Source organism: Choloepus didactylus, chromosome 2, assembly GCF_015220235.1.
Source record: "Choloepus didactylus isolate mChoDid1 chromosome 2, mChoDid1.pri, whole genome shotgun sequence".
NCBI classification, from domain to species: Eukaryota; Metazoa; Chordata; class Mammalia; order Pilosa; family Megalonychidae; genus Choloepus; species Choloepus didactylus.
This window is the reverse complement of record NC_051308.1, coordinates 150,548,810-150,569,159: the sequence shown is the minus strand read 5'-3', so window position 1 is coordinate 150,569,159 and position 20,350 is coordinate 150,548,810. Positions and strand designations below refer to the sequence as shown.

Sequence of the window (20,350 nt, the reverse complement as noted above, 5' to 3'; positions counted from 1 at the left end):
ATTGTCATCTTAACATAAATAGTATTCCAGTGTGTGAACTTTGAATGTCTTTCCGTTTATTTAGGTCTTCCTTGAAACAATGCTCTTTGCTGTAGAATTGGTTATAATAAAATTTTCTAGGAAATAATGAACATGAGTTTCATTAGCCTTGTGTTTTGTAGTATTAAGCTAGAAACAAATTGCAATTCCAAACATTTTCTGTCATGAGAACACATTCCCTTCTAGGAAACCCATCAGCTGGTTGCAAATTGACACTTTTACCTAACATTTTTGGGCTGTTGCTGTTTACTGACAAAAATTTTTTTGTACTTTGATATTTGATAGAATTTCAGATGCCAAAAATACTTAATGTATAATACGGGTTTTTTTTTTTAAAGGCTTTCAGAATATAGGAACCATTTGTTTCTTTTGTCCAAATTAACTTTTTTCCTGCTTCAGCTTATTGTTGGCTTTTTAGCATTTTATAAACAGCACTATGCTGAGTGTTGTACATACAGTATGGTTTGATCCTCATATAGAGTAGAACTTGGTTAAATAATTTGCCCAAGGTTACACGGTTAGTAGCACAGTCAAGGAAAGCCATTATCTATAACATTACAAATTATAGTTCCCTTATAGGGAGAAGATACTGGTTAATTAGAAAATAATTTTGCCTCCAACACTATGTTGGTTACAGAGGTAAATAAAACAGTGTGCTCTTGGTTGATTTTCTCCTTTATACCCACACTGTCAGCAACGAGAGATTTAACTTGTTATTAGTGTTCTTTGGCTTTAATTTTTATTTATCACATGAACACTATTTCAACAAAAATCAGACTGAGCAAAAATTAAAAATTATCTCTGAACTTATGTTAAATAAATTGCATTGCGTAATCATTTTTGTGCAATAAAGACATACAGTCATTAACTAACGTATCATTTTTCTCCTTTTCTACAGATGGCTGGTACCATTGATATGACTCTCCAGAGCGACATTATGACAATGTTTGAAAACAACTTTGATTAAAACTGAATTTTTTTAATTAACCATCAACCTACAATGAATGATATTAAGATTAAAATCCAGATGGCAAAATGCTTTCAGACACCAGGACACCAATTCATATATTGTATTTTGACTCCTCTAAAATGATTAAACAGTTTTCACTTACATTTTTAATAGCTATGTGTTCATTTTTTAATGACACAATTTACAGGAAATTTTATAATTTTGAATCCCTAAATGAATAAATTTCCAGATGTTATTCACTCTACAAATAATTGCTGGGTATATAATATAGATCCTGTTCTAAGCAGTGAAAGTCCAAAAAGATAGTCTCTGCTTGTTTAAAAATATACAAGTGTATAAAAATCAATGAAAGATTTAATGCCTGTTTTTTAACTTTTTAAAAGAAATATTTGTCTGCCTTCCAAAAATACTTAGACCTTCTAAAAATTGTTACTTGGTTTCCTTGAGTGGCAGATTATATGATTCTCTCCTAGTTCTGTATCCAAAATTTACATTTAAATTTAATGGAAATATTACCTATAGTTTGAAAGATGTTGATTTGAAACCAAATAACAGTAAATATTAATTATGTATGTAAGTTTCTATAGGAGCTTATATTTCTTAACATGCATTTATGATAGCAACAATATTTACTTTTTACTTAACTATAGTAAGTTTTTTTCATTTAAATATTCTATAAAATATTTTTGTTTCATCATTGTCAGGTTGCAATTATGTCTAAATTATGTTTATCAGATTCATGTATTTTTGAATTTTGAAATTTTGAAATATAACAATGATTCAACCACAATTCTGATATCATTTTAAGTAAAAAAATCGAAGAACATGTGTGCCTATGTAAGAGAGAGAGTTTTCTTGACTTCATTTATTTTTATAATCAATATAAAATTTTGAAATAGCTTTTAACTACCTTCCATTTTTAAAACAGCAACTAGTACTGAATTGATATACTAAAGAGTATGTATTATATACTATTTTCCTAAAAGATCATATGTATATATAGCATATCTATATATTGTTAGAAAGATACATCAGAGATACATATTAGTTACCTCTGGGTAGTAGAATTACCGGTATTTTTTCATTTTCTGTAGACTTCAGTATTTTCTGTTTCTTTTTAATATTGATTAATACTTTTAAAATCTGGGAGGAATTTTCCTTTTGAAGAGAAAGAATGAAAATAGATAAAAACTCTGTCAAACACATGATATATATTAAATATATCAACAACTGCCTTTAAATAACTAATAAAACTGATAATTCATTTTTTGTCCATATCTAAAAAAATGAAGTTCAGCTTTATTAACATACCCTTTTACATTGAAGAATAATGGCTTCAAGTTTTCCTGCAAACATTTGGAGCAGCTCTATGGAGAGGTATGTTACAGTTACCTTATGGCTATTATGTTTAGTTTAACCAACTTAACACTTCTCTAGTCTGTTAAGGGGTCTGCCACACTGTAGATAGTCAATAAACTTTTGGTAGGTTGGTCAAAGTCATTTTAGCAGAAAAAATACTGGTTTTTATAATGGATCCTCCCTACATCATTATCCTTTTTTTTTTTTTTTTTAAGTGAAGAATTGTTAGACTTCTCTTAATTTCTTGCTTGGAGTTACCCTCAATTAACTTCATGCATGTAATGTTGCATGTAACTTATATGTCTTGAACTAAAGCCTGTGAGGACCCTTTTTATGATCCTATCACTCCACCTCCTGAAAGCTTTACATGGTGTGTTCTAGGATTCATGATCAGTCCTTAACAGTGTTCCCTAAATCATCACCCTTTTTGCTTGTTTCTTTCATATTTTTGTTCTCAGTTGTTCTTAAAATGGCCCCTGGACTAGCATCATCATCATCATGGTGCTTTTTAGAAATGGGAACTTTTTAGAAATACAGATTCTCAGATTTGAGACTTACTAAATCGGAAACCCTGGGGATGGAGTCCAGCAATAGTTGAACGAGGCCTCCAGGTGATTTTAGTATACTCTTAAGATTTGAGAACCTCTTCTCTGAACCCTGGCTCTCTCTTGCAGCCTGTCATTTAGTGCCTGTTTTCTCATCCACATTTTTCTCTGGTGTGCCACTTCCAGACCATTCTCCTTCCATCCTAAAAATCCCAGCTTTAATATGTTTTTATGATTATCAGATCAGCAATGATCTTCCTCTAGGTCCTCAGAGATTTTAAGTCTCTTCACTTAAAATTGTCACTCTCCAATTGACACTTAAGTCTCTTGACCTCTCTGCTAATGATCTTGACTTATAATCAGTCTCACCAATTCAATCTTTTGTCATTGCCAGCAATTAAACCACTGTCAAGCATCCTTTTCTTTCACTACTTTCTCCTATCTTTTTCTAGTATACTACCTTGTAGGGTCTTGATCCAACAATCCTTAGACTTCATCAGGACCTAATTAATCTTGATGCCTTTAATCTGTTGCCTTTTTTACAGCATCTCTCCCCTTAATGCCCTCACACCCTCACTTCTATCTACATTAGCTAGTACATAAGTATAATTACTCCCTTGCATACACACCTCTACTCCATTGCTCCTTTCCTTTGTTGTATTCACTTGGCAGAACTCAAATCTTTACCATTCCAACTGCCAGATCACATCCATGAAGCTTAATATGGTTAGAGGAAAACATACAGGCATGATTAACCAGTCTCACCTCAAATTCATAAGCACTAAACTCAAGTGAGCCTTTAATGCTGCCCGGAAATCTTAATACATTTTCATGATCCATTTACTCTTCCTACACAATTATTTTATACCTCCTTTCTCCTCATATCTCCAACCAGTATTACTTCCTCCATCCTTACTCTATGCTACCTACTTCTTACTACTTTTTCATTGATATTATAGAAGCAATCAGAGGAGATCTTTCTCAAGCTCTACCACCATATCTACAAGCATCACTGTTCATATGCTCTGATTTCCCCTATTTTGCTAAGGGTGAATTGTTTATGCTCCTAGTTAAGGCCAATTTCTCCACTTGAACCCATTACTACTATTTCTTAACTCCTGGGGACATTGTCCTAGCAGTTCTGGTTTCCACCACCAGTGTTCTCCCTTCTAGATAATTACAGGCATACAAATTGTGGTTTTAATTTCTAGAAGATTAATTAGAAGGAAACTGGAGACTTCTCATCTCCTTAGCCTACTTCTAATATTTTATAGGGATTTTTTTATTATTAAGGTATAATTCACATACCACGAAGTTCACCCTTTTAAAGTGGACAATTCAGTGGTTTTCAGAATATTCAGTCATACAAATTCTTGTTTCTTTTTCTTTATAGTTCTTTTTATGTTTTGAATGTAGACTTTTTGTGTTAGAAATATTATCTCCCTATAAGTCATTGTACAGAACTCAACAGATGAAGCCAATTTGTCAGTCCAAAAATCATTAGAACTCATCCATATATGAATAGTGTATCTAATATTGTGAATTTTATAATCTTTTCTCATTTTTAAATTTTTTTTAAATTTTAAATATGAAAGATAAAATATGAATGTATTAAAAAAATTTCTCTCACACCACTCCAACTACTGAGATCAAATCACGCATATCATTCTGTCATCTTTATGTTATCCAATTGTGGACATACAGAGGATTTGAGAGGCTTGTTTTTACAAAAATGTGATCATTTATGCATGTTATTCTGTATTCTGGCCCAGAGCAAGTTTGTGCAGAGCACAGGCCAAAGCTACAGCGAGACTGGAAAACACACCAGGCACAGAAGCAGACATAGGTTTATTGGGACTTACAAACAGGAGAGGTCTTCCTGTGGCAGCAGTCTGGATGTTTAGCGCTCCGCAAGGGATGGGGGAGTACAAGGAGTAATATATGATTTTGAAACAGACATTCCATATAGTGTGAGGACATCGGGTCTCTAGTATACTCGTTAAAGGGACCTAAAACCTGCTGTTTTACTAAGATTAGTGTTTAGGACTAAGAGACAATCAACGCTGTTTTTACATCCATGGTTACAGTCTTCCCCCTCCAGGGAGGTAGTTTGCTTTCTTGACCTTTTTCTTTCACTAAAGCAGGTTTGTTAGGGGCCATTTAGGAGTGGGCCCAGGCCCTGGGCCACCATATTCCGCAACTGGTTTTTCTTGATGCATCGTGAGCGTTAGTGTAGGTCATTAGATGGATGTAAATCAAATTCATTCTGTTTGTTGTTTTGTTTTAATACAATTTTATTGCGATGTATTCACATACCATGCAGTCATACAAGGTGTACAATCAGTTTTCACGGTACCATTATATAGTTGTGCGTTCATCACTAAAATTAAGTTTTGAACATTTTCATTACCGCACACACACACAAAAATAAAAAGAATAAAATTTAAAGTGAAAAAGAACAATTAAAGTAAAAAAAGAACACTGGGTGCCTTTTTTTTTTTTTTTTCCCTCATTTTTCTACTCATCCATCCATACACTGGACAAAGGGAGTGTGATCCACATGGCTTTCCCAATCACGTTGTCACCCCTCATAAGTTACATTGTTATACAATTGTCTTCAAGATTCCAGGGTCTGGCTTGTAGTTTCATAGTTTCAGGTATTTACTACTAGCTATTCCAATTCATTAGAACCTGAACAGGGTTATCTATATTGTGCGTAAGAGTGCCCACCAGAGTGACCTCTCAGCTCCTTTTGGAATCTCTCAGCCACTGAAACTTATTCCATTTCACTTCACATCCCCCTTTTGGTCAAGAAGATGTTCTCCCATCCCACAATGCCAGGTCTAGATTCCTCCCCGGGAGTCATATTCCACGTTGCCAGGGAAATTTACACTATTTAGATCCCACATAGAGGGGAGGGCAGTGATTTCACCTGCCAAGTTGGCTTAGCTGTAGAGAGAGGGCCACATTGGAGCAACAAAGGCATTCAGGAGGAGGCACAATTATAAGCAGGCCTAGCCTCTCCTTTTAACAGTCTTCCCAAGGGCAAGTTCCGTGATAGAGGGCTCAGCCCATCAAACTGTCAGTCCCCAATGTCTGTGAGCACATCAGCAACCATCAAGGTGGGGAAGCCCAACACCCCTGCATTGTTCCCCAGCTCCTCATGGGGGCTCTGCATATTTTTTTTCATTGTTTTTGTTTTTTTTTTTAATTAACTGTTAACTATATTTAAAAAAAAATTTTTTTAAACATACAAAAAAAATTTTTTTTCAAACAAACCGAAAAAAGGGAATAAGAAACAGACAGCTAACCTAAAATAACTGCTTTAATTCCAACATGTTCCTACTCTAACCCAAGAAAATAACCTAATATAGCAACATTTCTGTGAACTTGTTCCTACCATACCCCCCAGAAACTAACAAACCATAGTCGTTCCTGAGCATTCCCAGAACATTAAATTTACCCACGATAGCTTATCTCTTCTTATTGGGTTATTGTTCCCCCTTCTCTAATTGCTCTCTATCGCTAGTTCCCCTACATTCTACATTATAAACCATTTATTTTACATTTTTCAGAGTTCACATTAGTGGTAGCATATAATATTTCTCTTTTTGTGCCTAGCTTATTTCGCTCAGCATTATGTCTTCAAGGTTCATCCATGTTGTCATATGTTTCACGACATCGTTCCTTCTTACTGCCACGTAGTATTCCATCATGTGTATATACCACATTTTATTTATCCACTCATCTGTTGAAGGACATTTGGGTTGTTTCCATCTCTTGGCAATTGTAATGCTGCTGTAAACATTGGCATGTAGATATCTGCTCATGTAACTACTTTCAGATCTTCCAGGTATATACCAAGAAGTGCAATTGCTGGATCGAAGGATAACTCTATATCTAGTTTCCTAAGGAACTGCCAGACTGTCTTCCAGAGTGGCTGCACCATTATTCAGTCCCACCAACAATGAATAAGAGTTCCAACTTCACATCTTCTCCAGCATTTGTAGTTTCCTGTTTGTTTAATGGCAGCCATTCTAATTGGTGTGAGATGGTATCTCATTGTGGTCTTAATTTGCATTTCTCTAATAGCTAGTGAAGCTGAACATTTTTTCATGTGTTTGTTGGCTATTTGTATTTCTTCTTCAGAGAACTATCTTTTCATATCTTTTCCCATTTTATAATTGGGTTGTCTGTACTGTTGTCATTGAGTTGTGGGATTTCTTAATATATACAAGATATCAGTCTTTTGTCAGATACATGGTTTCCAAAAATTTTTTCCTATTGAGTTGGCTGCCTCTTCACCTTTTTGACAGTTTCCTTTGAGGTCCAGAAACTTCTAAGCTTGAGGAGTTCCCGTTTATCTTTTTTGTTGTTGTTGTTGCTTGTGCTTTGGGTATAAGATCTAGGAAGTGACCGCCTAATACAAGGTCTTGAAGATGTTTCCCTACATTATCTTCTAGTTTTATGGTACTGTCTTTTATATTGAGATCTTTGCTCCACTTTGAGTTCATTTTTGTGCAGGATGTGAGGTAGGGATCCTCTTTCATTCTTTTGGATATGGATATCCAACTCTTCCAGCACCATTTGTTGAAAAGACTTTTATGCCCCAGTTCAGTGGGTTTGGGGGCCTTATCAAAGATCAGTCAGCTGTAGATCTGGGGGTCTATCTCTGAATTCTTAATTTGATTCCATTGATCAATATGTCTGTCTTTGTGCCAGTACCATGCTGTTTTGACTACTGTGTCTTTATAATAAGCTTCAAAGTCAGGGAGTGAAGGCCTCTCACTTCGTTTCTCTTTTTTAGAGTGTCTTTAGCAATTCGAGGCATCTTTCCTTTCCAAATAAATTTGATAACTAGCTTTTCCAAGACTGCAAAGTTTTGTTGGAATTTTGATTGGGATTGCATTGAATCTGTAGATGAGTTTGGGTAGAATTGACATCTTAATGACATTTAGCCTTCCTATCCATGAACATGGAATATTTTTCAATCTTTTAAGGTCCCTTTCTATTTATTTTAGTAGAGTTATGTAGTTTTCTTTGTATAGGTCTTTTACATCTTTGGTTAAGTTTATTCCTAGGTACTTGATTTTTGTAGTTGCTATTGAAAATGGTATCTTTTCTTGAACGTCTCTTCACTTCTTTCATTTCTAGCTAGAAGTACTACCCAGTGTAATCCAGCAAGACAAAGAAATAAAAGGCATCCTAATTGGAAAGGAAGAAGTAAGACTGTCATTATTTCCGGATGATATGAAACATTACTGACTTCTGTGCATTAATCTGGAATCCCGCTACTTTGCTAAATGTGTTTATTAGCTCCAGTAGCTGTATCATTGATTTCTCAGGGTTTCCCAGATATAAGATCATATCATTACCCTGAGTATTACTTCTAGCACAATGTTGAATAACAGTGGTGATAGTAGGCATCCTTGTCTTCTTCCTGATCTTAGAGGGAAGGCTTTCAGCCTCCCACCATTGAGTACTATGCTGGCTGTGGGTTTTTCATATATGCTCTTTATCAAATTGAGGAAGTTTCTTTCAATTCCTACCATTTGAAATGTTTTTATCAAAAAGCAATGTTGGATTTTGTCGAATGCTTTTTCAGCATCTATTGAGATGATCATTTGATTTTTCTCTTTTGATTTGTTAATGTGTTGTATTACATTGATTGATTTTCTTATGTTGAACCATCCTTGCATGCCTGGAATAAACCCCACTTGGTCATGGTGTATGAGTTTTTAATGTGTCTTTGGATCCGATATGCAAGCATTTTGTTGAGAATTTTTGCGTCTGTATTCATTAGGGAGATTGGCCTGTGCCTGGTTTTAGTGTTAGATTGATGTTAGCTTCATAAAATGAGTTAGGTAGTGTTCCATTTTCCTCAGTGTTTTGAAAGAGTTTAAGTAATATTGGTGTCAGTTCTTTTTGGAAAGTTTGGTAGAATTTCCCCCTGAAGCCATCTGGCCCTGGGCATTTATTTGTGGGAAGTTTTTTGATGGCTGGTTGGATCTCTTTGCTTGTGATTGGTTGGTTGTGGTCTTCTATTTCTTCTCTGGTCAGTCTAGGTTGTTCATTTCCTCTAAATTGTCTAGTTTGTTGGCATACAGTTGTTCATAGTATCCTCTTATAATTTTTGAAATTTCTTCGGGATCCACAGTAATGTCATATTTCTCATTCATTATTTTGTTTATATGGGTCTTCTCTCTTTTGATTTTGTCAGTCTAGCTAGGGGCTTGTCAATCTTGTTGATCTTCTCAAAGAACCAACTTTTGGTGATATTTATTCTATTTTTTTGGTTCCCTATGTCATTTATTTCTCCTTTAATCCTTGTTATTTCTTTTCTTCTACTTGGTTTAGGATTAGTTTGCTGTTCATTTTCTAGCTTCTTCAGTTGCTCCATTAGTTCTGTGATTTTAGCTCTTTCTTCCTTTTTGATGTATGCATTTAGTGCTATAAATTTCCCCCTCAGTACCGCTTTTGCTGCATCCCATAGGTTTTGATATGTTGTGATCTCATTTTCATTCGTTTCTATATATTTAGCAATTTCTCTTGCTATTCTTTAACCCACTGATTGTTTAGGACTGTGTCATTTAACCCCCAGGTATTTGTGAATTTTCTAAGTCTCTGATGGTTATTGACTTATAATTGTATTCCATTTTGGTCAGAGAATGTGCTTAGAAAAATTTCAGTTTTCTTAAATTTATTGAGGCTTGTTTTGTGTCCCAGCATATGGTCTGTTCTGGAGAGAGTTCCATGAGCATTAGAGAAGAATGTATATCCTGGTGATTTGGGAAGTAATGTTCTATATATGTCTGTTAAATCAAGTTCATTTATCAGATTCTTTAGGTTTTACATTTCCTTATTGGTCTTCTCTCTGGTTGATATATCTATAGGGGAGAATGATGTGTTAAAGTCTCCCACGATTATTGTGGAAACATCCATTGCTTTTAGTTTTTAGTTTTTCCAGTATTTGTCTCATGTATTTTGTGGCACCATGATTGGGCGTATAAACATTTATGATTGTTGTTTCTTTCTTGTTGAATTGCCCCTTTTATTAGTATGTAGTGGCCTTCTTTGTCTCTCATAACATCCTTGCATTTAAAGTCTATTTTATCTGAGATTAATATTGCTTCTCCTGCTTTCTTTTGGCTGTAGCTTGCACAAAATATTTTTTCCATCCTTTCACTTTCAATTTCTTTGTGTCCCTGTGTCTAAGATGAGTCTCTTCTGTGCAACTTATTGATGGCTCATATTTTTTGATCCATTCTGCCAATCTATATCTTTTAATTGGAGAGTTTAATCCATTTACATTCAATGTTATTACTGTGGCGGCATTTCTTGAATCAGCCATCCTATCCTTTGGCTTATGTTTGTCAGGTGTATTTTTTCCCTCTCTCTCTTATTGTCCTTTAATGAATCTATACTGAATCTCTTTATTACTGAACCTGTCTCCATCTCTCTCTCTCCTTTCTTTGTTTCTCTGTCAATAGGTCTCCTTTAGTATCTCAATAGGGCAGGTCTTTTATTATCAAAATCTCTCAGCATTTGTTTGTCTATGAAAAATTTAAGCTCTCCTTCAAATTTTAAAGAGAACTTTGCTGGACAAAGAATTCTTGGTTGGCAATTTTTCTCTCTCAGAATTTTAAATATGTCATGCCACTGCCTCCTCACCTCCATGGTGGCTGCTGAGTAGTCACTACTTAGTCTTATGTTGTTTCCTTTGTATGTGGTGAATTGCTTTTCTCTTGCTGCTTTCAGAACTTGCTCCTTCTCTTCAGTATTTGACAGCCTGATCAGAATATGTCTTCGAGTGGGTTTATTTGGATTTATTCTATTTGGAGTTCACTGGCATTTATGCTTTGTGTAATTATGTTGTGTAGATGGTTTGCGAAGTTTTCCCGAACAATTTCTTTGAATACTCTTTCTAGACCTTTACCCTTCTCTTCCCCTTCTGGGATACCAATGAGTCTTATATTTGGACATTTTATTTTATCTGTCATATTCTTGAGGTCCATTTTGATATTTTTAAATTTTTCCCCATTCTTTCTTTTGTTCTTTCATTTTCTGTTTTGTCATCCTCCAGATCACTGATTCATTGTTCAGCTTCCTCTAGTCTTGTACTATGAGTATCCAGAATCTTTTTAATTTGTTTGACAGTTTCTTTTATTTCCCTAAGAGCATCTATTTTTTTATTTACTCTTGCAGTTTCTTCTTTATGTTCTTCTAGGGTCTTCATGTCCTTTATATACTGTGCCATGCTTTCGTTGTTTGTATTTAGTTCTTTGATTAATTGCTCCAAGTACTGTGTCTCTTCTAAACTTTTGATTTGGGTGTTTGGGTTTGGGTTATCCATATCATCTGGTTTTTTCATATGCTTTAAAATTTTCTGTTGTTTTTGGCCTCTTGGATTTGCTTAACTTGATAGGGTTCATTTAAGATATGTAGGCTAATTCAAAGACTAATCTGTAATTTGTCAGATCTACAGCTTGGTGATGTACACTTTCTCTAACTGGCAGGTGGCTTCCCAAGCCACCTATTCGCCTCAAGCCAGTTCTCCCCATCTTTGTCTTTGTGGTGTGTAGGGGTCTGATTCTTGTGGGGTCCAATCGGTGCACCAAATTTGGGTTTGTTGTTGATGTGTTCACCCTGAATGTGGAGCATGTGTCTGAGCGGTTAGGGAGGCAAGGTGACTTTAATAATCAAACCTCCCAGGTATTCCTGGAGATTTAAGGTTTTACAAGAGTCTAAATCTTCAGTTCAGTCTCACCACAGATCTCTGCCACTGACGCAAAAGTCCTTGGTGTTTGTGTATTGTCCCTGGGATTTCTGAGTGGGTCCCTCTTTCAAGCTGTGCCCTCCTAGGGCGTCTGCTGAGGGAAGGCTGTGCTACGTCACAAGTGCGAACTGTCCCTCAAGGGAGTTCTGCGCCACCGGGTCATGTAGGGGCCTTCCCAGCCTGCTGAAAGGATGGCTGTATGGGGCATGCTAGTTTCCCCCTTTTTGCAGATTTCCATCTTCCTAGCTCTGGGACAGTTAGCTGTGGGTGCAAGAAAGGCTATTCTCCAAGCCCAGTATTGTGGCATGTGCATGTGTTGCTGGATATACTTCCAGTCTCGGGGTTTTTGGCATGGCTCTGGGCTGTGGCACCGGCACCGGGCAGGAGCTTTCCCAGCCCGCCAGGAAGATGGCTGTAAGGGGCATGGTTATTTTCCCCCTTTGGCTTACCTCTGCCTTCCTTGTTCTGAGACAGTTAGCAGTGGGTATGTGAAAGGCTGTCGTTCACGCCAGATATTGAGTCATACCCAAGCTTGTTCCTGCCACACTTCACTGAGTGGTTCTTGCTGCCGTATCCGCAGATGCTCTTGGGTTTTTTTGTAAAAGAACTAGTCCACCTCCAAACACCAACCCATGGTTTCCCCACACTGCAGCATGGCTGCCGGATATTCACCAGGCTTACTGACTCATTTAGAATGCAGACTCCCAATTTCACCAAGTGCATGGTCCCTATGGATTTAGCAGAGCTTGTCCAGCTGATGCAACGCTGGAACTCACCAGTGATTCTTAAATTTGTACACTTCGTGTCAACCATCATATCCCTGAGATCCATTTCAGATTTTTCCATTTTTTTCTCCATTCTTTAGTACTTTCATTTTCCAGCCTGGACTCTTCCAGTTCGATTATTCTTTCCTCAGCTTCCTCTGATCTAGTGCTGTGTGTATCCAGAATCTTTTTAATTTGATCAACAGCTTCTTTTATTTACATAAGATCATCTATTTTTTTAATTTACTCTTCCAAATTCTTCTTTATGCTCTTCTAGGGTCTTCTTCATGTCCTTTATATCCTGTGCCATGATCTTGTTCTTTGTGATTACTTCTTTTATAAATTGTTCCATGTACTGTGTCTCCTCTGATCTTTTGATTGGGGTGTTTGGGTTTGGGTTATCCATATCTTCTGGTTTCTTCATATGCTTTAAAATTTTCTGTTGTGTTTGGCCTCTTGGCATTTGCTTATCTTGATAGGGTTCTTTTAGGGTATGCAGGCTTATTTGAACAATTATCTGTAATTTGTCAGAGCTGCAGCTTGGTGGAGTGCGCTTTCCGTAACTTACCAGCAGATGGCACCCCTGAGCCACCTGTTACTCTCAAGTGAGTTCTCCCCAAATTCGCCTACATGGTAAGTGGGGGTCTGAATCTTGTGGGGGTCCAATCAGTGTACCAAATTTCCGTGTGCAGTTGTTGCAGCCAGACTTGAAGGTGGGGTGTGTGCCCTGTGCTGTTAGGGAGGGAAGGCAGCTTTAAAACTCAACTCTCCCAGCCGTCCTTGAGAGTTAAAGCTGTTGCAGGAGTCCCACCCTTCGGCTCAGACTCTCCACAGTCTTTATCTTCTGCGGGCCCACCAGTCCCTGGTATTGGTGTAGGGACTTCCATGTGGGACCCGCCTCCAAGCTGTGCACTCCGCAGGCCTCTGGAGAGGGAAGACTGTGCAATGTCACAGGTGAGCAGAATCCACAAGCATAGCTCTGGACCACAGTGCCGTGCTGGGGCATTCCCAGCCCACTGAAAAGATGGCTGTACGGGGCATGGTAACTTCCCTCTTCCATGGACCTCTGCCTTCCCAGCTCCAGGACAATTCGCTGTGGGAGTTTGAATGGCTATCATCCATGCCAGATGCTAAGGCAGGTACCCAGGGCATGGGCATGGGAAGCACTCCCCACCATACTCTACTGCATGGCTCCCACTGCTGGATCCACAGCTGCTTCGGGCATTTTTAAACTAACCCACCTCCACATGCTGAACCCAGTTTTCTCCCTACCATGGCATGGCTACCATTTCCCCAGCAGCCTCACTCACTCATTTCCAAATGCAGACTCTTTTTCACCAACTGCACAGTCACTGTGGATGTAGCAGACCTTGTCCAGCCAGTACAACCCTGGAACTGGTATTCTGGAGCACCTTCTGTCTTTTATCTAGTGTTTTTCATGGAGAAGTATTTTGCTCTGTCTCTCCTAATCCACCATCTTGGATCCCTCCCTCCGCCTGTTTTTGTACTGTTATATTGGAGAACTACACATTTATTCACGTACCATCTATGGCTGCTTTTGTGCTGTAATGGCAATCCTGAGTGGGTGCAACTCGAGGCCTAAGCTATTTACTCTCTGGCCTCTTTAGAGAAAGTTTATCAACCCTTGACTTAGAGGATAAAATGAAAAGTCTAATATATCTCTAATCAGAGTCCTTGGAACAAATCAAGAGAACAAAAGTGGGACATATTTGAGGAGATGATTGTGATTTTATTGAAGTCATGAAAGGTGAATTCTTTTATCCTGGTAGTACAGCATCCCAAGCAGGATAAATAAAGGGAAATCCATGCCTATGACATTTTTTCAGTTACCTGCTCAACACCAAAAGCAAAGAAGGCTTTCACAAGCAGCTAGAGAAAAGGAAATAGAAATTAAAATGAGTTAATAATGGTGGAAACTAGAAACTGAAATTAAATCTTCAAAACTTTGAGAGAGGAATAACTGTCAGCCTGACATTGTGTACTCAGAGAAACTATCAAAAAGAGTGAAATTTTTAAAAAAGTACCACTAAAAACATCTTCAAGACCTTGTAGTAGGAGGTCACTTCTTAGACCTTACTCCCAAAACACAAGCAACAAAGGAATAAATAGATAAATGAGAACTCCTCAAACTTAAAAGCTTCTGTACGTCAAAGGAATTTGTCAAAAACGTGAAGAGGCAGCCAATTCAATGGGAAAAAAATATTTGGAAACCATATATCTGACAAAGGCTGACATCTTGCATATATAAAGAAATCCTACAACTCACTGACAATAGTACAAACAGCCCAGTTATAAAATGGGCAAAAGATATGAAAAGACATTTCTCTGAAGAGGAAATACAAATGGCCAAAAATACACATGAAAAAATGTTCAGCTTCACTAGCTATTAGGGAGATGCAAATTAATTCCACAACGAGATACCATCTCACACCAACAGATTGGCTGCCATTAAACAAAATGAAAACTACAAATGCTGGAGAGGATGTGGAGCAATTGGAACTCATTCATTGTTAGTGGGACTGTATAATGGTACAGCCACACTGGAAGACAGTCTGGTGGTTCCTTCAAAAACTAGATATAGAGTTACCCTTCAATCCAGCAATTTCATGTCTCGGTATATACCCTGAAGATCTGAAAGCAATGACATGAACAGACATTTGCACACCAATGTTCATAGCAGCATTACTCACAATTGCCAAGAGATGGAAACAACCCAAAAGTTCTTCAACAGATGAGTGGATAAACAAAATACGGTATATACACACAATGGAATACTATACGCAGTAAGAAGGAATGAGATTGTGAAACATGACAACATGGGTGAATCTTGAAGACATAAGGCTGAGCAAAATAAACCAGACACAAAAAGAGAGATAGTGTATGTTACCACTAATGTGAACTCTGAAAAATGTAAAATAAATGGTTTATATTGTAGAATGTAGGGGACCTTGTGATAGACAGCAAATAATGAAGGGGGGATGATAATCTAATAAGAGCAGATAAGTTATGGAGGGTAAACAATGTTTTGGGAATGCTCAGGAACGACTATGGTTTGTTAATTTCTGGGGGTATGGTAGGAATAATTTTGCAGAAATGTGGTTATTTTAGGTCATTTGTTTTTCTTATTTCTTTGTCCAGTATAGTTTGTTAATTTTCTTGGGGTATGGTGGGAACATGTTGGAAGCAATGTAGTTATTTTAGGTTATTTTTTCCTTTTTCCTTTGTTTTTGTTTGGTTTGAAGTGTTGTTTTTTTATTGTTTGTTTTTTAATTTGTTTGATAAAAAAAAAAAGGACCAGTAAGTGTTCCACCCTTAAGGAAATGTGTAAGAGCTATACTTCTTCACAGAAAATAATGACTCATTTTCATATAGATGGCAATTCTCATTTTTTCTATAGATTCAAAGCTATTGCAATTAAAATTTCACTAAGGTTTTACATGGAATCTGATAAAATGATTTAAATTTCAGTATATGGCAAGGAACCAAGAACCGCCAAGTTACTTCTGATATCAGATACTGACATTTTAATGTTTAGTAATTAAGGCAGTGGTGTACTTTTAGAGATAGAAAAACAGAAAATTAAGGGCAGAATAGAGCCCCAAAAGAGAACTCTGCTATAGGCAAAAAGTGACATTGCAAATCAATTGAGAAACATGATTTTAAATAGTTGGAAAAAAATACATTAAATTCTAGAATTAAGGGCTTAAATGACAAAATCAAAATTTTAGAAGGAAATAGATGATAATATTTTTTAACCACTGTATATAGAAAAATTTAAGACTAAAGAAGAGCTGATCTTGAAAGAAAAAATTGATAAATTCAGCCGTTTGAGGAATGGATTGTATGGTATGTAAATAAAGCTGTTTTTAAAAAGTGAGGGGAAAACTACAAACTAGGAGAGAATATTTCAACACATCACTTGCAAAAGTTTAGTATCTGGAATATTTTTTAAAAAATACATGAAGAATGTATTAGTGGAAGTAATGTCAGCTGCTGCAATAGAAATATCCAAAATTTCAGTTGCCTATCAAAATTTTATTTTTTGAGGCACAATTGAATACAGTTTGAGTAACCCTATTCCATCTTGAAATTATGCCACCTGAAACATGTTGTCTCTAAAGCTGTTTCAGAAAAGGAAAAGTGAGTTGGAAGACCATGCAGGTTGTTTTTAAGAATGAGCTTGGAAGTGACCTAAACCTCTTCCATCCACATCCCTCTCGCTGGAACCAAATCATTGGCCACATCCCACTTGTACACAACCTGACCTCAAGTTTTGGAAATTCATAGCAGCTGATGAGTATTGGTAATTCTCCACCACAAGTAGACATTTCACTTAAGAGGAAATATAAATGGCTAGAAACATGACCAGATGCTTAGCCACTTTAGTACAGAGGGAAATGAAAACTGAAGCCGCAAGAGATGCCAAATTTTACTCATTGTATTAGCTAAAATGATGCCTATGGCATTATCAAGTCTTAGAAAGGATCAGTGGGAACTCATACACTGCTGATAAGGAGTGTAAATAATAGAACCATTTTGGAAAAGAAATTGACGTCTGTGCTGATTTGAATCTGTTATGTACCCCATAAAAGACTATGTTCTTTTAATCCAGTCTTGTGGGGGTAGACCTATCATGGGTGGGACATTTTGATCAGATTATTTCCCTGGAGATGTGAACCCACCGATTCAAGTTGGGTCTTAATTAGTTTACTGGAGGCCTTAAGAGGCTCCAGGAGAGAGAGGGAGAGCTCAAAACTGACACAGACCCAGATGCTTGGAGATGGGGGCAGAGACACATCTTGGAGACAGCCATTGAAACCAAAGCCAGGAGAGAAGCTAAGAGATGAAACCCAGCATTTGCCCTGGAGAACCTAAGAGAGGATCCCCCAACACTTAGAAATGCCCTGGGAGAAACAAGCAAGGACACATAGGAAGAGAGAGAGAGGCCCAGAGACATTTTGGAGAAAGCAATGGAAATGAGAAACTAACCACAGGAGAGGCCCAGCATACTCCAGCCATGTGCTTTCCCATGTGATAGATGAACCCCAGATACCACTGGCCTTTCTTCAGAGAAGGCATGGCCCTTTTGATCCTTAATTGGGATGTTTTTGTGACATTAGAACTGTAAATTTGTGAACTAATAGACCCCCATTATAAAAGTCAGTCTGTTTCTGGTATTTTGCATTCCAGCAGCTTTAGCAAACCAAAACATCTTATAAAATTGGACAATTGCATATTCATAACCCAAAAATTCCCTTCCAAGTATATAAGATAGAGAAACTATTATAAAACTAGGAGATTTACATATACAAGAATAAACAAAGCATACAAGCAATAAGGATCATAATAGAAAGGAGGGAGGGAGGGAGGGAGGAAAAGAAGGAAAACAGGAACCAACCCAAAAGAAAGACTAAACTGGCATAATCTCACAATTGTTTATTAGCATCAAAATAAATGAAACAGCCTTTTCAAGAAGATGGCACTGAAAGTGAAGAAGGAAGCCCCTGCCCCTCCCAAAACCGAAGCCAAAGCAAAGGCTTTGAAAGCCAAGAAGGCAGTACTGAAAGGTGTCCACAGCCACAAGAAAAAGAAGATCCACACTTCACCTACATTCCAGTGGCCCAAGACTCTGCGTCTCAGAAGACAGCCCAAATATCCTCGGAAGAGCGCCCCCAGGAGAAACAAGCTTGACCACTATGCCATCATCAAGTTCCCTCTGACCACTGAGTCAGCCATGAAGAAGATTGAAGACAACAACACACTTGTGTTCATTGTAGATGTCAAGGCCAACAAGCACCAGATCAAACAGGCTGTGAAGAAGCTCTATGACATTGATGTGGCAAAGGTCAACACCCTGATCAGGCCTGATGGAAAGAAGAAGGCATATGTTCGACTGGCTCCTGACTATGATGCTTTGGATGTTGCCAACAAAATTGGGATCATCTAAACAGTCCAGCTGGCAAATTCTAAATATAAGTTTTTTGACCAGAAAAAAAAGAAAATGAAACATAGCTATATGCAAAAACATGGTTGATACAATGTTGAGCTCTTCTTTATTTTTGTGAATGTAGTTTCAATTTCTAATAAGTTAATGCTGGTATATGAAAAAGCTAATGATTTTTGTATACTTACCTTGTATCTTGTCATCAACCTAAATTTCCTTATTCTATTATTTTAACTAAAATTTTTTTGAGGTTAATTTACAGAAATATAATAATCTGCAAGTGAATGTAATTTTGCCTCTTTTTAAAGTTTTGTGTAAGTGTTTTGATTATTTGGGAGTTTCTTGGTTTATTAGCTAGGATATCCAAAAATATGTTAATCAAATAAAGTAATAGTCATTCTTCCTTATTCACAATTTTAAAGTAAATGACTACAGGATTTCACCACACTCTTTTCAGCTTGGCTGTTGGTTGGTGCTCTCCCTCAGAGTTTAGCTTTCCTAACAACGAACCTGAAAGACAGCTCAAGGCAAAAGCATAGGGTCCCATCCAGTGTTTTCTGAGCATTTGTCTCATCTGGGCATGTGCTTATTAAAGCCTTGGAAATTATACAATCTGAGGAGAAGAAAGAAAAATAAATGAACATAACCTGAAAGAACTGTAGGATAACATCAAGCACACCAATATTCACATCACTGACAAAATTAAAAGTCATTTCATGAAAAAATCTTTCAGAAATTAGAAATAGAATAGAACTTCCTCAACATGATAAATGGAACATATGAAAAATCTACAGCTAACATATTTAATGATGAAAGACTGATATTAGGAACAGGTATGTTCATTCTCACTACTCCTATTCAACATTGTTCTGGATATCCTAGACAATGCAATAAGGCAAGAAAAGGAAATAAATTACATAAAAATTGCAAAGTAAGATTTAAAACTGTCTCTTTTCACAGATAACATGTTTATCTACATAGAAAATTCCAAAGAATACTTCATAAAGCTGCTAGAACTAATAAGTGAGTTTAGCAAAGTCCCATGACAAATAAATCATTTATATTTCTACACACTAGCAATAAACAATTGAAAATTGGGGGGGGGGAGTAGCATTTGCAATAACATAGGAAAAATAAATACCTAAGTATAAATCTTACAAAATGTGAGCAAAATATGAATGCTTTAAGCGATGACAAACTGATAAAAGAAACAAAAGAAGCTCTAAATAATGGAGAGATATGCCATGTTCATGGATTGGAAAACTCAATACTGTTAGTGTTAGCTCTCCCCAAGTTGATTAATAGATTCAGCACAATCCCAATCAACATCCTAGGAGTGATGTTTGTTTCCCAAAGTGACAAACTAATTATAAAATTGATATGGAAAAGTAAAGGAACTAGAGTAGTCAAACAATTTTGGAAAAGAACAAAGTTGAAGGACACTTACTGAGTTCTAGACTTACAGTATTTCAGTAGATATGACAATTATGATGTTGGAAAAAAAGTAGATACATATATAGATCAATGGAAGAGTAGAGAGTCCAGAATTAGACCCACATGTATATGGTCAATTGATTTTCAGCAAAGATGCAATGGTCATTCGATAGAGAAAGCAAATTCTTTTCAATAAATAATGCCCAAACAATTGGATATTCATAGGCAAAATATAAACCTCAATCCATACCTTGCACTCTAAACAACAATTAACTCAAAATGGATCACAGAAGTAAATATAAAACATAAAATTATAAAACTTCTAGATGAAAACATACTACTACACACTTAATAAAATAGCTTCAAAATTTTTTTAAATTGATAATATGAAATGAAAAACCATGAACTAACTATAACTCTCACACATTGCTAGTGTGAATTCACAATTGTACAGCCACTTTGGAAACCAGTTTGAGTTTCTCATAAAGTTAAGTGCAC

General features: G+C 36.6%; 2 protein-coding genes across 2 annotated transcripts in view; both read left to right on the top strand.

Moving 5' to 3' along the window:
• Nucleotides 1–1,006, top strand: part of BRDT (bromodomain testis associated) — a 78,054-nt gene extending 77,048 nt beyond the window's left edge. Inside the window, exon 17 of the mRNA XM_037815845.1 lies at nt 938–1,006. Within this exon, the coding sequence (XP_037671773.1) occupies nt 938–1,006 (69 nt within the window). The remainder of the gene's footprint in view (nt 1–937) is intronic.
• Nucleotides 1,007–17,950: 16,944 nt separating this feature from the next.
• LOC119527042 (60S ribosomal protein L23a-like) lies at nt 17,951–18,459 on the top strand. The gene has a single exon (XM_037826656.1). The coding sequence runs from the start codon at nt 17,951–17,953 to the stop codon at nt 18,419–18,421; it is 471 nt and encodes a 156-aa protein (XP_037682584.1). The 3' UTR covers nt 18,422–18,459.
• Nucleotides 18,460–20,350: the final 1,891 nt, after the last annotated feature.